The sequence below is a fragment of the Ascaphus truei genome, chromosome 5 (assembly GCF_040206685.1).
Source record: "Ascaphus truei isolate aAscTru1 chromosome 5, aAscTru1.hap1, whole genome shotgun sequence".
Classification (NCBI taxonomy): domain Eukaryota; kingdom Metazoa; phylum Chordata; class Amphibia; order Anura; family Ascaphidae; genus Ascaphus; species Ascaphus truei.
The window spans coordinates 161554185-161571339 of NC_134487.1; the positions used below are offsets into that span (position 1 = coordinate 161554185).

At 41.0% G+C, this 17155-nt stretch overlaps 1 protein-coding gene across 4 annotated transcripts in view; it reads right to left on the reverse strand.

Annotated features, from left to right (window-relative positions):
* Positions 1-13542: 13542 nt before the first annotated feature.
* The window catches only part of JADE2 (jade family PHD finger 2), a 352120-nt gene continuing 348507 nt past the window's right edge, over positions 13543-17155 (reverse strand). For all 4 annotated transcript variants that reach the window (XM_075601153.1, XM_075601154.1, XM_075601157.1 and 1 more), the window contains exon 14: positions 13543-16127. In XM_075601153.1, coding sequence (XP_075457268.1) covers positions 15250-16127 — 878 coding nt within the window. In that variant the 3' untranslated portion in view covers positions 13543-15249. The remainder of the gene's footprint in view (positions 16128-17155) is intronic.

The following is a 17155-nucleotide window of genomic DNA, read 5'->3' on the forward strand; positions in this document are numbered from 1 at the left end:
TATGCAGATGACATTATACTAATGTTGTCCAAACCCCTTACCTACCTGCCAAATGTCTTCAGCTTACTAGACGAATTTAATAAGATATCGGGGTTCAAAATCAATCAGACAAAATCAGAAGCATTAAACATCAACCTGCCAAAGGTCACCGAAAAATTAATAGAACTGAATTTTAATTTCAAATGGCAAGCATCCTCCATTAAATATTTAGGTATCTATATCACCAAAGAATATTCAGCCCTATACAAAGCCAATTACCCCAGACTAATTAGGACTTTAAGGGAGGATCTTCGGATCTGGTCAGGCCACACAATCTCGTGGATCGGAGAGATCCAATGCCTTAAGATGAATCTCCTACCCCGAATCTTGTATCTGTTTCAGAACCTCCCGATACAAGTGATCAGGGATGACATCCTCCGCTTACAGTCCTCTATGGTGAAATCTGTCTGGGGTAATAAAAAACCACGAATAAAAAGTAGCATTCTCACGAGGCCAACAGTTAGAGGAGGATTAGGGGTACTTTGCTTGATATCATATTTCAAAGCGGCGCAATTAACCCAAATTATTCAGTGGCACATGCACCCAAGCCTACGCAGATGGGTGGAGCTGGAAAAAGCATGCTGTGACCCTGTAGAGATACAAGACCTAATTTGGCTACCCAAAAAGACATATCTGACAGTGAGTGAGCCGCTGGCCGCAGTGAATAGCTCGTTGGCGACATGGGAGAACACCAAACACAAGTGTGCACTGACAACCCAGCACACACTTATGACCCCGATTATGGGGAACCCCGATTTCGCTCCAGGTCTGTTACGCAAGAACCTTGCAGTCTGGAAAGCAAAAGGTATCACCAGATTATTACACCTGGAGAGACACCAAAATATTAAATCATTCGAACAAATCCGAGCAGAAACAGAGATGCCCCACTCCGAATTTTTTAGATATCTCCAGGTGCGAGCATTTTACGCTAAAATCCCCAAACGCCCTAAACGCACAAATTTCGAGCAGCTGTGTTCCAGAGGCACGGACACCACGGGACTCACTTCTCGGATATACGGAGAGGTGGTCTGTCCTGGACGAGACGTAGACATTAAATTGGCATACAGAACCAGATGGGAAACGGACTTAGGGGAGACATTAGAAGACAAGGACTGGTCCACTATAGTACTGGCAGCAGCGAAAAGCTCCATATGCACCACCTTGAAGGAGAATGCATATAAAGTCCTAATGAGGTGGTACCTCACCCCTACACGATTAGCAAAGTTTGTCAAAGGTTACCCTCCATTGTGCCCAAAACAATGTGGGGAGCAGGCAGACTTGCTTCACATGCTGTGGGGTTGCCCCAAAGTGGCTCCTTTGTGGGAGGAAATCCAAGATTGGCTAACGAGTATTCTCGGACAGTCGGTCCCCCTGGACCCTTGGCTGTTCCTGCTGGGCAGGCGCATTCGGGGAATAGGCAGACCGGCTCAAAAATTGATTGCACATTTTGCAACAGCCATGCGGTGCGAACTCGCAGCCTTGTGGAAGCTCCCAGACTTACCCACCATTCCGAAAATTCGAAACAGAATTTGGTATATTTGCCGGATGGAGCAGTTGACAAGTCTGGTCAACGACACCGGCACAAATTTCCTGAAAATCTGGACCAAGTGGCTAGACCACTCCGATATTCCAGGGGTGAGTGCCACCACCATCATGCCATAATACACCTAAATGCATTCTCCTACGATGTGCCAGTACAGATGGCGCACAATAAGGGTACAGGTAGGGAAGACATCCATGGAACTCCCGCAGCTGAGAGCTGCTCCTAAGTAGGACAGAAAGAGATGAGACGGTGAAGAGGCAGAAGACACTGAGCTCCCCCCCCCCCTCCCCCACCTTTCCTTTTGTATGTCTGTGTGACGTGTTAGGTATGTGAGTTGGTCTACCCAGTTTGTCTTTGTAAGACCGGAGGAAGGTGGAAACGAGAAAAGTTGGATGTTGGTACATTAAAAAATGACATTGGGTTGGTAGACACTGTATGCAATGTACTGTTGTCCAACAATAAAAACCTTTTTGTGGAAAAACACTTGCAGATGACCGTGCGATGTCAGAAGGGAGCCGAGACCTTTTGTGGCCTAGAACGACTGATGGATTCATCCCGGGAGTGACAGAATTTCCAGAGGGACCAACGCAGGAGACATGTAATCCGAAGAACGGTCTATTCGGTACCAACAGTGACAATCCTTCAACGAGCCATACTAGGGAAGCATATTTCAGACTGTAAAAAGAGAGAACAGAAATCTGAAAGAGTAAGGAATCGGGGAGCGCGTCCCCCACGGTGTGCTCCCTTCTTACCTGCTGCTTCTCAGCCTCCCGCTCACCTTACAGAGCGCCACACCCACGGAGGATTTTCAAGGTCCCTACGGAGCTTGGCTCCGCTCCACGCTTGCGACGCACGCACGTGACGCACCTGAACCGCTTCCCAGCTGCGTGTCAACACTCGTTATCTTGCTCACCTGTCTCCTGCACCTCACAGCCTATTCCTGCCTCCGCAGAGGCTGCTCCTCCGCTCCATCCCTTGTCTCATTGGACTCTCACACACATACTGTATATGCTCAGCTCTCTCACTCCTTCTTTGGTTCATTGTAGCCTTGCTGTTCCCATGCCCCTGTTCCTGCTGTATTGCCTTGCCGATATCGACCCTGGCTTGCCTCTGACCTTGTATATCTCGCCATCCCTGACCACGGCACACGAAGAACGACTATCCTACTGGCTCCAACCCCTTGACCACGGCACCTGGCTACCGACTACTCTCCCAGCTCCAACCTCTGACCTCGGCAAGTATCAAGACCATTCTGCTCTCTCCAACCCTGACCCGGCTAACCTTGACTATCCACTCTCCAGACGTGACTCCGCTGCTGTGGGTGGCGCGTTCTATACTCTCCCACCTCAGAACCGGGGTCCCGTCTTGTTCGTGGTGAGCGCAAGCGTTACAAAGAGGAAGTAGTACTGGAAAAATCACCGGCTGCGTCGAAGCATGAAGAGAACAACTCCCTATCTCTACAATTAGAACTTTTCCTTCCTTCTCTCAGCAGACTGAGAGAAAGAGAAGTAAAGTGTTCTGACCCTTCAGAAATACTACAGAGCTTGTGTACAAAGAAGAAAGGAGCGAGATAGCTATGTATGTAAATGTATGTATGTATGTATGTATGTCTTTATTTATATAGCGCCATTAATGTACATAGCGCTTCACAGTAGTAATACATGTGGTAATCAAATAAATAACAGAGCATGGGAATAAGTGCTTTAGACATAAAAGTAACATTAAGGAAGAGGAGTCCCTGCCCCGAGGAGCTTACAGTCTAATTGGTAGGTAGGGAGAATGTACAGAGACAGTAGGAGGGAGTTCTGGTAAGTGCGTCTGCAGGGGGCCAAGCTTTATGTATCATGTGTTCAGAATATCCACAGTGCTATTCATACGCTTCTTTAAGCAAGTGTGTCTTAAGGTGGGTCTTAAATGCTCCACAACTGTCGTCATACAAGCTGGTTAAAGCGATGAAAGCTCATTGGCTTTACACCAGGGCAGCCTGCGTTCTTCAGTCTGTTTTGACTGAATGCAAGGTCAAAGGAAGAAGTATAGACATTTGAAACAATGTGTGATTACACTCCAGTCAAATGTTAGAAAGTATCAGGATCAGACGGTATAGGAATGTAAAGAAAGCTGCTGCCATGATTCAGTCCAGATATAGGCCCTACATTATAACCAAGCACGCTGTGCATTCCTATAAGTGCATCCGCAATGCTGTTGCAGTGCTAGTCTGCAGTAGAAATACCAAGGTTGATGTGCTGCAGCTCAAGGAGGCTGAGACAGATGCCGATGGTCTTGCCAAGAACGTTGAGGAGACAGCACGATACACAGGAAGAGTGGTCGCCAAGCGAGTAAAGGAAGTTAGAGAAATGGAAAGATAAGTTGGTGCAAGAAGTCCTCAGCAGATCTGAGGAAGCTAATCGCGTCATGGAAAAGCAGTGCTTCGAAAAACTCAAGTGACAGAGGCAGGTTGAGCTAACTTCCCAAAAAAACAGGGAGGAACGAGAATGAGCAAAGCGTGTCAAGCTAGAGAGAGTACTGTTTGAGTGCACAGGTTACAAGGACTTTGTCACCGGTGTTCTCTTCAACCACGACTACAGATCGGGCCGAAAACTGTTCGTGCTTCATGTCCCGAGTACCAGTTAATTAAACCAAAAGGGAAAACCCAACTTACTGGTAGGCGTGAAGATGATCTTAGGAAAAGACCTTGTAAAATAGGCTGGTAATTCAACCTACAAACCTTTTTTTTCTACTACTGATGTCAAGTGTTTAACTTTGGGTGTTACCTTCAGAGACTAGCATATTAATGCAATTTAATTAAGCTCTCTGGGTCACATACCTCACACCCACACACTATAAACACTTCAATTCCATTACAGGGTTTTTTTATATACAGTATATTGTTACATATTTTTAAGTATGTTTTAATAAATTTGTCAATAATTTGACCAATAAATATTTTATTATTTTTCAATTGATCCTAGTTTAAGAGCCATAGCAGTTGAATTCTCTGCAGGACTCATTTGTTTAGCACTCTCTCCCCTATATGCTAATGAGTGCATCTTTTGGAGGACCTTGCTGATCCTCTTTGGATCTATTTGTCTACAGTAAATACCTTGAACTAAGGAGAACCAGATCCATAGATCCTATCAGAAGTTAGAAAGTGTGGAAAACACAGAAAAAAATTAAGAAAAGTGTGGGGCTTTGATGGACTAAAAGTCAAATTAGAAGAACAGGGAAGACTCCAACCCCAGGTTAACTGGGTGCTATCTGTCCCTCCACCTGTTCTCTTTCAACTTACAATTATGTCTCCGGAAGGAGGGGACAACTGCGAAAAGCCCTTGCTACCCAAAAACAGGGGGGACGTGTAACATGGAGAAGGAGTGGCTCAGTGAGTAACGACACTGACTGGCACTGAGAGTTTGAAGCAGGGGAGCCTGGTTCAATTCCCGGTGTTGGCTCCTTGTGACCTTGGGCAAGTCACGTTATCTCCCTGAGGCAGGCACCAAAAACATAGATTGTAAGCTCCACGGGGCAGGGACCTGTGCCTGCAAAATGTCTCTGTAAAGCGCTACGTAAATCTTGCAGCGCTATACAAGAACATGCTATTATTATTATTATTAACATGGGCAAGCTTGTTAAGAACAGCTAAAGTTGTTGGATGTCAGCCAGGTAAGAGTTAATCCCTGCCTGGAAGAAAACTGGACTACTAACAAGACCTAAGTCTAGCAAGGGATTAAAAAGGCAGGAAAGGGAAATGTTTGTCTTTTCCTGGTCTGCATACAGGCCACATGTGCCTGTGCTTGCTTCCTAGGTACACCAGGGCATGCAGGCCACTTGTGCGTGTCCCAGATGCATAGAGACGCCTGGTAACTATGTACATGTTCATGGACTTTCATGCGTGGGGAAACCTGAACTTTGGCTTAAGAAAAAGTCCATATTTTATGTTGTAGAACTTTGGCTAAGAAAATGCTATACTTTGTTACTTTAACTTCGGCTGAATAAAAGCCTGTTATTTTCCCCAAAACAAGTCTCCTGTCTTCACCTCTGCAGTCATCGTCTACAGTGATATATGTCTATTTTTTAATGAATGATGCTTATGGTATTTTAGGTCCAGTGATTGCAAAAGGGCTGGTGTCATGTACTCTTTTTACACAGAAGGAAGGTTCCATTGATCCTACTAACTTCAGTCATGATTCAAGGCCACTTATCAAGAGTCCTATTGTTCTGACTCGTGTACACTGTGGCTGTTGAGTAGAGGCAGACAGCACAACTAAATCCCTATTCCATACAAGTGGAGGCTTCTTATTTTCTGAAATGTTTATTGGGGGAACAAAACAGAAATAAAAGGGAAAAAAGTACTGAGAAGATACAACACTAGGAGGTGGGAATATGTAATAGAAATAAGGATAGTAATGGGAATAGGAATAGTTAAATAACAAAAGCTTCTCATGGGAAGCAGAGGGAGACCAGTGCTGCAGAGAAACAAACTCTAAAAGAACAGGAAATGACTCAGTGAGAGGAGAAAAAGAGGGTAGGACTGAACCAAGTGGCAATCGGTGGAGGGGTTTGCCCAAGTCACAGAGGACAGAAGGGGGTTGCCAGGACAGCAGCATGAAACCAGGAAGAACTGGAAGAGGAGACAGAATACTCCCCGTCTGGTATTATTAAATACCACTATACCCAACATATGTTGAACAAAAAAAAAATACAATAAAACGACAGTAAAAAGTCTATTGTCCACATTAATTAACATGGTACTGGCCGGTAACACTGGGCTCCAAAGTCCTTTGGTGACACGGGTGCCTATGTAGGTGCACCAGTCGAGGGTGGCTTTGTGCTCCTCAACGTCTGTTTGAAGCCAAAGAAGAAAATGGGTAGAAAGTTATAATTTTCTGGAGTCCAGGTGAGACACCAGAAGAATGTCTCTGTAATTGTCCCGATAAAGGTTCTGGCTTTGACAATTGTTGAGACTGCAACCATTAACGATGTAAAGGTTCATGGGAGAGTCGAGTTGAACTTGCCTCAAGGATTGTGGATTCTTGTTCAGCGAGTGATTTCAATCGTGTGTTCCCCGCACAATTGGGAATTAGTAAGGCGACAATCTATTCTCATAAAGTCATCCTTGTCGATTGTAGAATTCAGTTTCCAGAAGGAACTCCCTTTAGAAATATCCCTTTTTCCGCTGATGCAGCTGATCTCTTCTGCATGCGTTTCTTCCTGGACGCAACAGGGAACAATCTTCTTTGCTTCTGTTATTTCACTGATGGTGTTTAATCTCTTGCAGAGATGCCAACTACGACAGCTGTCTACTTTACCACTAAGTGGCCGAAAGCAATGGTTACATACTTGAAGCGTGAAAACGCTCGCTTGGGCATTGTCAATTTTGAGAAATGATGGGATCCGAGCATATTCTTGGATGTTACGTTTGTGACCAGAGCACAGACTTGAGGGCTGATCTCTGTGTATACTTCAGGATTTATTAGTTCAAATGTGTGTGCTAGAACCATCTCATCACATTGCGTCAGACTTGGGTTCTGTTGGCGATGACATGCTCTGCGGGTGAGCTGCAGACATTGACCCAATAGCATGGTCTGCAGGGTTCTGATCTGTAGGCACATAGTGCCACTGATCTGGTTGTGTGGATTTCCTGATTCCTTCTACAGTACTCTGTTTGGAGATGTCTACTGGGTGAATGGAATAGAGGCGGAGTCAACCAACTGTTTGATTTGTCTTTGAAGAGTTCCTTGTCAATTACCCTCAGGAAAGCTTTTTCTTCCTTTGACGAAGGGGAGGCTTCTTATTTTCTGAAATGTTTATTGGGGGAACAAAACATAAATAAAAGGGGAAAAGGGGAAAAAGTGGATGGGGAATTGTGATGGAAATTGGAATAGGAATCGTAATGGCAATAAGGATAGGTAAAAAACAAAGGTTTCTCACAGGGAACAAGTGGAAGACCAGTGCTGCAGAGAGGCAAACTCTGAAAGGACAGGAAATTACTCATTCAGAGGAAAAATAAGGTAGGACTGAACCAAGTGGCAAGGGGAGGAGAGGCTGCCAAGTCACAGAGGAGAGGAGGGGGTTGCTAGGACAACAGCATGAAACCAGGAAGAACTGGAAGAGGAGACAGAACACCTATAGTGCCATTTTGTATGTATTGTAACCATGTGGTTAGCTGGTTTAGGACTTGCATTGGTTTTACACGTGTAGGCTTTATACTCTAGCTTCACAACTTCCTTTCTCCACTGTACTTTGTTTGCATTCGCTTATTCTCTTAGATTGTCAGTTCCTTGGAGTCATTGTTGTTAAACACCATTGTACTATGCCGGGGTATTTATTTTACAATAAATATTTATTCATGATAAAATATAAACCTAAGCTTATAGTAGAACGTCTATGATCTTGATGGTCTGTCTTACAGCAGTTTTGGCATATAAAAACGTATTCACGCTTAAGGCTTTGTCAAATTAAAAAAAAAAGTTTATTTTAAACAACATGGCTAAATCAGAGGTGTACTGTATGTCACTTAAGACTTGGCTAAAATATTTGAGGCTAAAAAAAAAAGGGGGGGGGGGGATAAAAATGATGGGCCCAAATATAGAATTGTATATATATCCATTAATACCATATGTTACTCAATTGTTTTATTGATACTCCCCATAATCATAAATTGACATCGGAAGGGTGAAATAGATGTTTAATAGCTTTATACATATTGGGTTATTTATCAAAATACCTTGGCAAAATTGGTTTAAAAAAAGGCAACCGTTTTCTAAACAAAAAATATCCCCATTTCTTGTTTGATAAATCTGATGCAGGGGCTTTTGCACCAATTTGGTCTTGTTTTTCAGCAAGGAGACATGATTGATTCCACAACATACACCTTCAGAATGTCTCAGCATACATTTTACAGCATAATAGCCATTTGCATCTCTTGTGTATGTATCCTGGAGTAATGGGTAAAATACACACCATGGTCCCAGTAGTACATCTCCATTTTCTAAAAAGGTCTTTGAAGTTTGAAGAGCTTTTTAAATAGAATCTATATAATACTTAAACACAGAAGTACACATAAAACACTGCTTTATTAACTGCATTTGCAATCACATTGAGGAACGCAAAGGGTTTTTTCATTAGCAATGGGCCGTGGTCCCATGTGTCTTAAAGCAAACATTGAACTCTAAACAAGATAAAAACAATGGCAGACAGAACTATTCCAAGGCAACACAAACGGCATGCATATACAATAACACTGAACATGTTCCATACATTGTATTGCTGTAAGGATCGCCTAACATGTACAAAAAGGAGAAATAGGTCTTTGCATTAATGAAAAATACATTTTTTTTTGTCTACAAAGGAATTTCTAATACAAGAAAATAAATATTGCAACATAAGCCAAAAATAATTTATAATTGCTATTTTCAATATATTTTCAATATTTCTCTTTTTATATTAACAAATGGCACATCACTTTTTTTTTTTTTTTTTTTTTAAACAAAGACAGGAGTGTTTCCTCCTGCGACATTCATATTGTTTTCTGCATCTGATGTGAAGAAGTACTGTTTTACGTTTTGAATGGATTAAGTAGGTGGGATTTACCCTTGAAGAACAACCAGAGACCATACAATGTTGTTGGAAGAGTTCCTCTTATAGAAGTTCACTAGACCAGTGTAAAGTATGTCATAAATGCAAAATATGGGCGTGTTACGTTGATTTAAAGAAAATTTCGGTCACTTTCCCCGAATGACACTAAAGATTTCATTAGTGGACATGGCTGCCTAAACAAATAACTATATACAATGTAATTTTTTGTGCCGAAACACTATGGCCCTAATGGCGCTCGACACTAAGTCACACCTTCTTCTCAACATGCGTCATTTTTCTTGTGGAATTAATTGGTCCCGAATGATTTCAAATATATTACATATAAATAAAGTAAAAAAACAGAATGAAATAGAGGGGGAGATTCACGAAGTGCTTATGCAGGGTATCGCTCCCCGATCCGGCGTTAACTGCCATTGAAAATCTCAGTGTAATACTCCGCATCGGCGTTCCGTGAATCCTAGCTATACACCGTATGTGTTACCTTCATTTTAGCTTAGCAAAGTTAAGAGTCTTTATGTTGGGTGTAGTGCAATGAGATGTCCTTTGGCCTCTCCAGCAGTAGAGTGATAAATCAGTATTAAGTTAATGGACTAATGGAGTGTAGTATTGTTTCTTTGTGTCGTATACAGAAAATTGGTATCCAAATGGTTAGTCAAAGCCAGGTGCTGATCCTTTAGGTTGAATGATACTGATTATAGCTCAGTAAATTGTGCACTGATTGATCCCACAGTTGTAGATTTCTGTCCTTTTAAAATGTTAATGTTTTTCAGTTTTCATATCTTCTATGGATAATGTCTGCATCAGGTACTTTTTTTCTTGATGCTTGAGCACTTTTGGTATAGTGGTTTCTAAACTACAGTACCTAATATAATTAAATAAAGTATTCACACTTTGAGGAATTTTGCTTCTGCACTTTTGTCGCACAGAGTGCTAAGTACTTTTGCTACTGGTGACACATGAATTTTCAATCATTGTGAATCCAATCAGGTTTTAACGGAACATTTTTTAAATTGCAGGTAACAGAGACCCAACAGAAATTACACTTCTTGTTACAGCTATACATTTTAGAACATGTTGTACTATAATGTAGCTTAACATTCTGTGGACCCAGGTTTCCGAAACAGTGCATTAGCCTTAAAACACATTCATGGGAACAGCCTTTAAGGAGTACTAAAGTTTAGCTCAGTTTTTTGTTGTTGTCTGTTATAACTTTTTTATACCAACATTAGAGTTGTATATACAGTTAATTGAATAATAGCGCACACAATTTTATAAGCCTCACTGCGTTAAACATTTGATACAATGTTGCATGTAATTAACTTTGAACGACACACATCATATGAACTGTGCCCATTTAAAGAATTGTATACATAGTCCCTTAATTCCACTCCTGAGTTTTCGGCATGGCTAGTCCTAGCTTTTTATTAGAACTGACTGATGCAAAGTTCATCAACAAGACAGTGTTTTAGAACAAAACCATGAACATGTTTTAAAACCAGTCTGAAGATTGGGGTTTTAAAGCACTGCCTGAATAACTTGTAGGATTAGTCTACCAAGGTTTAGTATAGAGGCGTATACGAGTCCAGAGAACAATAACATAAAAATCCTCTAATGCAATACCAGGACTGCCATGGCTGACAACAAAGGGCTTCTTCAACAAGCCCCAAAACTCCCATTCAAGCGTCCGATTCATTCCTTATCTTAAACATTGTTCAAAATTTTTATGCAGTATTTTGACTATTGCAGTGATTTCGACATTGCAATTATATGACTGTAATTTGGATATTTTCTCTTTCTGTATCTCTTGTCAACATTCTTTATGTTGTGAGGACTCTGGGCCTTATGCAGAGAGCATCGTTATTTCGAAATTCGCCATTTTTTGTACAATTTCGCGCAGAAACCGGCAGAAAATGGCGAGTTCCGAAAAACGCGCCATTTTGTTTTTTCAATTGCTAAAATTCGCCTCGCGGCTGGCGAGAACCTCCATCTCGCCATTTTTAAAACTCTCCGAATGCAGAGAGGTGCGAACGGCAAGTAGCGGCTGTTCGCGCCAAAAAAAGGCGCGATTCTCGCATTTTTGCCGCGCCAGGAAAAGATGGCAAGATGGCGCTCGCCGCCTATAGTAAAGGGGAAAAAAAGGCGCGAATTTGTTTTTACACGTTTCTGAAGCGCGCATCTCGCCAATTTAAACTCGCCACACGCATCCATGTTAAACATAGCAGAATTCGCACTTTTCTGCATATGGAGAATAAAACTCTCCAAAAAAGCTACTTTTTATGAAATTCGCCAATTTTAAAATTCTATGCTCTCTGCATGAGGCCCTAAGTGCCTAACAATACATATACAGTATTATTTTTTTTCCTACTTGATATAGTTATTTTTTTTAAGGGTAGGTGGCTATGAGCATGACATTAAGCACATAGGGGGTATTCATTAAATTGCGATTTATAGAAACCCATCAACAGTTTCTGTGTGATAGTGCCCTGATCAGCACTATCACAGTCAAATGAATAACCCATATACAGTGCTATATAGTCATGTCCATGAAATTGCTGGGTTAGTTATCTGTATTGTGTTGTATACCGGTCTCTATGCAGAAAAGATGTGCATGTGAATTCTGGTTAGAGAACCAGATCTGTGTGGATTATCGCCTCTAACCCCAGAGAACTAGCTGTGGACATAACAATTTAATGATAAAACCGTGGCACTAGTATGGTTATAATGTCACATTTAAAGATGAGATCTGATACCTGTTGAATCTTGGTTGTTCTTTAAGGGAAATCCAGAGTTTAGTTTATTTGTTTCTGTGCTGATCAGGCAAGTAACGCTAAAGCAGGCCATGAAGCTATGGATTGTGGGATTATTTTTTTAACCATAGTTTAACTGAAGCACACTGAAGCGAGAACAATTAAAATGCAGCATATTGATTATTTGTATGAAACCTATACTAGCTAAAGTCTACCAAGCATGTTAAGTTGAACTAAGTCCTATTAATTGTATTTAACATTGTTTGAAGATGCTAACCCTTCATTCACTCCTCCCATTGTGAAGGAAGGTGCGTGTATGAGTTTCCAAACTCGGTGGATTCAGCTAGCTCATGCCAACCAATTCAATCGTTTGGCTGACTTCGCTTTCTTGAAATGCAAAATGTTGTCAAATGACTGAACGTCGTGCATGTTTTTTTCCTTTTTTACATAACAGTGTAGTTGGGAACTGCAATGTCACTGTCATGGGTTTACCCCCTAATTAAGCATCGGTTTACCTTTGTTTTTTATTTTATAAAATGTAAACTATAGGGATGACGTATTTCACAAGGGTACAATTGTAACCCCATAGCTGCTGGTCTGGCCGTTCTCAAAGCTGTTTGAGAAAACCTTCATTAGTGAAATAAGTAGACGTGTTTTCAATGAAAACAGCAGGGGGTGCAGTCCCCAAAGACATCACATATCCTCTACAGAAAGCTTGGAATCTCATTGTTGGGTTCTGTGAGCTCATATGGTCCAAGTGTTTAGATAACTGTTATTTGTATTTTGTTTGCTTATATCCGGTTTCCTGGCTGTGCTGATCTTTACGTTTGCTTGTAAGTCATAGACGTATTCTTTGGCATCCAGTAAATGATTTTTGTCTGACATATTTCTAGCATGGTTTTACTTTCTTGGAAAGTTACAGATTTGTGTGTTGCAGAAGCGTCCCAGATTTGAAGAACAACTTGACTTTTTATCCTTTTTGACTTTATCTGACTTGTGATTTTCCCTGAGCTCACACTGGGGTCACTGTAATAGAATAATATTCAATATATCTGTGACCGTTAGAAGGATAAAATGAAACGTACAAGTGCAAATACCTACACATGGCCTGACTCATTGGTAATCTGAACAAATAAGTATTGTTTAAGGCTTGTTAAAGGACTTTTGAACTGTGATGTGGTAGCCAATGTCTGCTGATCGTCCCTGGCTATGATTTAACAAATCGGATTTGTGTTCTGTCCCTGTAAAAAAAGAATGTTATTTGCACCGTTCCCGGTGATCGTTATATCTGTTTAACCTCCTTGCTGCTCTGCAATTCGTAACAGGGAAGGGGACAGAACTCTTTTTCAAAAGTCACACATGAAAAATGATTGCTGTAATAGGAAGGGGATTCACTCTTACATTGTTATACCAATTTTAGAACACAAATTGGCTACACGAAACTCCTTTGACCCCATTTTTTTTTTTTTTTTTTTTTTTTACAGATCTCTCATAAGTTGAAGTGCAAACAAGGTAAAGACCTGAGACATATACATCTATACATTTGAAGCGAACGTAGATACATCAAAGAGCAAGGTTTGAAGCTGGTAGTTGGCGCTCACCCTATGAAATGGGTCGGGACATTTCACCTGTGGTGACATGAGGCTAAGGGTTGTGTGATACCACAAAAATGTTTTTGTTTTTTTTTGTAAAGTGGAAGCGCTGTAGTAGCTTTAGTTTCACTTTTTGATACAGAATCATCATTGTACTTTAGCACAATGTGGTCCATTATCTCATATGTAAATACAGCGTGATAACCAGCAGTTATAGTGTACAAGGTTATTGTGTAACATGAATCAGACTTAACCCCTAAACTGTTGGACAGGTCAGAAGCGGTGCCTTGCCTTGCACTTCCTACAGTGGACGGGTTAACTTTGCAGTAGGGGAATTCCCCTCTTCCTTGGAGTGAATAGGAAGCGCTATTGCAAGTAACATTTTATGGAAAAAGCCAGTGATGTCACAGGTTCTGGACAGTGCAAACAAACCCAGCATCAGGTCCTATTGGGAGAGTTTAGGATAAGACCCACAAGCTGGAAAGGTGTGGGGATCCTAAGCTGTCAAATGGTAGTCAGCAGATTCATTAATTGCTTGACCCTTGCATAATTTTCCTCTGAGTACCAGTGCATTGCCACAGTCATAGCATTGCAATGACTAATTGCAGTACTAGGTCTTCCCAGCATTACTCTTCATCCTGGTTCCATTGTAATGTGGGAATTAGTTATTGTACAAAATCTATGGTCTCTAAACCTATTCTTGGGAACCTTCACCACAGTATGTTTTTTTAGGATAACCAATGACAATCCCATTCACATACTAAGTGCATTCACAGGGGTTCACAAATTCATTGGTCATTCCTAAAATGTTTTGTGGCTTAAGATCCTGATAGGTTTTTGGAACCTGTATACTGGATGATGACTAAGTTTCACTAAAAATGCATGGGTGGCTTAAAATGTTTTGTAAGTAATGCCTTATTTTGTTTCCTCTTGGCTTAACCACAGAGGCAAAGCCTAGTCTATCCACCTGAGCAATTAAATCCAACCATCTGTTAGTAGGCTTAGCTCAGATAAAATATTCACATAGCCAATGCATGCTCCATTTACAGACACAGCAGATGTATTGATAAGGGGAGCCTTAAATGGCCCATATAGTGCTGCACATCTCTGCTATTTACACGTCTGTGTATGGTCAACATTACAGGCCTGGACGGAAGAGGATGAGTTCAGGAAGGTGATATAAACAAAATCAGAATCACAGCTAAAGTTGCCTCCCTCTACCTGTAAGTGCTTTCTTCAAATAAGCTTTTTTGTGCTTTATGCATTTTTTTTTTGTCATTTTGCTTATTTTACTACCTGATTTTTAATACGTCAATAAAATGTTGCAGGTATAGCTTGCTACCGTAGTTCTTTCAACATGCACCCTGATTCTTTCATGTCTTTCCCTAAAATAATGCCCATTAAACAGTACAGGGTACCCTCTACAGCAGAACTCTCATCATCCTTTGACATCCTGCTCTGGATCTAGAAGCACATGTCCCTTAATGCACATGCTTGCATTGGTTGGAATATGCATGTAAACTACAAAGGGACAACTACAGTACAGTTATCTACGGTTGTGAGGCTTAAGCTTTGTCAAAGAGCAGAGAAAGATAACTGTGCTGAACTGTGAACAATATGCCAATATATATATGACAAGAACACCTCTAATGAGAGCAGGCAGAAGTTGGAAATGGCAGTCATATCTTGGTCTTAGGCCTCATAAAACTGTCATAGTTCATTTTAATCTGGAGAATTAGGTTGCCAAAATGCTCATTCTGACAATGTCGTCATTAGATGAATCAAACGGGTTAAGCGGCACTCTTGCTTGACTGGATTCCTCTTCTGAGTCGCTCATTTCTGCATCTGAATAGTAGCCATCAGTCTCATTGTCCAAATGGGAGTTTACCTTGGACATTTCGCTGACCGGAGGTCCGTTTGCAATTTCTGGCTTTTGACTCAGTGATTCCTTACTCATTTTCCCCCCCTTTGGTAATTTGAACCTCACCACGGTTTTCAGACTAGCCAGTGAGTCAGGCACTTTGACAAAAGAATTAGACTCAGGCTTAGTATATTTTAATGTCTCTTCGCCATTGCTTATTGGACCCCGATTTGATAAGCCATGCGAGCCATTGGCTTTCAGGATTGGTGAATGAGCAAACCCCTTTTTAGAAGTCTTTTTCTCCCCATGTGCTTTACGGTCCACTTGTACCTTGGCTGGCGCTTTCCCTGTCTTGTTTGATCTAGAGTTGTGGTTGATAGGCTTTTCAGTCTGATCTGACAAATACTTCAGATTATTCCACTGGACCAGGTCCTCCTGGTGACTCTTAAAGATAGTGCTTGGGCTGTTTTTTGGCAGTTTTTTCTTACTGTTCATTCTTGATTTGCTTTTCGCTCTCTTCGCTGTCTCAGTCTGCCTGAAAGGAGACTTCAGTGAGTTATCCATCATGAAACTTAACAAGGTCTCTTCGTCTTGTAACAGCTCTTCTGAAAGAAGGCCTGGGGTGTTATTCTCATGGTGGCCATTGTTCAAGGACCATTGACTCATTGTCAGGTTCTCAGTAGTAATTTGAACTGATTGAGCCAACCAGCTGCTGAAAAACGTTCCATCTATTGGGAAGGAGGTTGGAAAACCTGCAAGGACAAATAAAGCAAATGTATCAAAGTTTTCAGAAACGAATTTGTAAAAATAATTGTAAGAAAAACTGTACAGAATGGTCTCTAAATTGACAAGTTGGTAGAATTGTACTGAAAGATCAACTATTACAGGAGCAACACATCCCCAAAGTTTTTTCCCTCATAATTATTAAGCATGTTGCTCAAACACAAATACCATAAAATCGTACCCATGCCATTACTAACAAATAGCAACGTTGACTTCTCAGTTTGTTATAAAAGATGCTATAGATTTTTGTGTTCTTCCATGTATTTGAATTGTTATGAATATCATGAAAAATAAAGGCATATGATTGTTAGTTTACAATTATTTTATCCATCGGGCAGTTTCTATTATATATCATTCTTACTGTCATTAATATTATTCTTATTTTTCAGAACAAAATGTAGTGCTGTTGTTATTTATTCCTTTTCTTCTTATAAATCGAGAGAGAGAGAGAGAAAGAGAGAGAGGAAGAGAGAGAGAGAGGAAGAGAGAGAGAGAGGAAGAGAGAGAGAGGAAGAGAGAGAGAGGAAGAGAGAGAGAGGAAGAGAGAGGAAGAGAGAGAGAGAGAGAGGAAGAGGGGGAGAGAGGAAGAGAGAGAGAGAGGGAGAGAGAGAGAGAGAGAGAGAGAGAGAGAGAGAGAGAGAGAGAGAGAGAGAGAGAGGAAGAGAGAGGGAGAGAGAGAGAGTTAAGAGACACAGTATATGTTCAGGGAGAAAAAAATATTAAACAAACAACCAGACAAACCATATCTGGAGTGTTACATAAAAATCCATAAAAAGACATCAAAAAGTGTTGATATGTAAGAGTATCATGGTTTACACCTTTATGGAAAGAAGCTATTTTCTTATCCACTCACTTTGAAATCCATTTTTACAAACAGTCTCATTCAAACATGCTACAAATGAGCCAAACACAATGAGATGTGAAAGATGAATGAAGGGGCTGTTAATCCCTAGAGTCAAGTGGCATTTCCATGCTTTTTATGAGTGCTCAACTAACT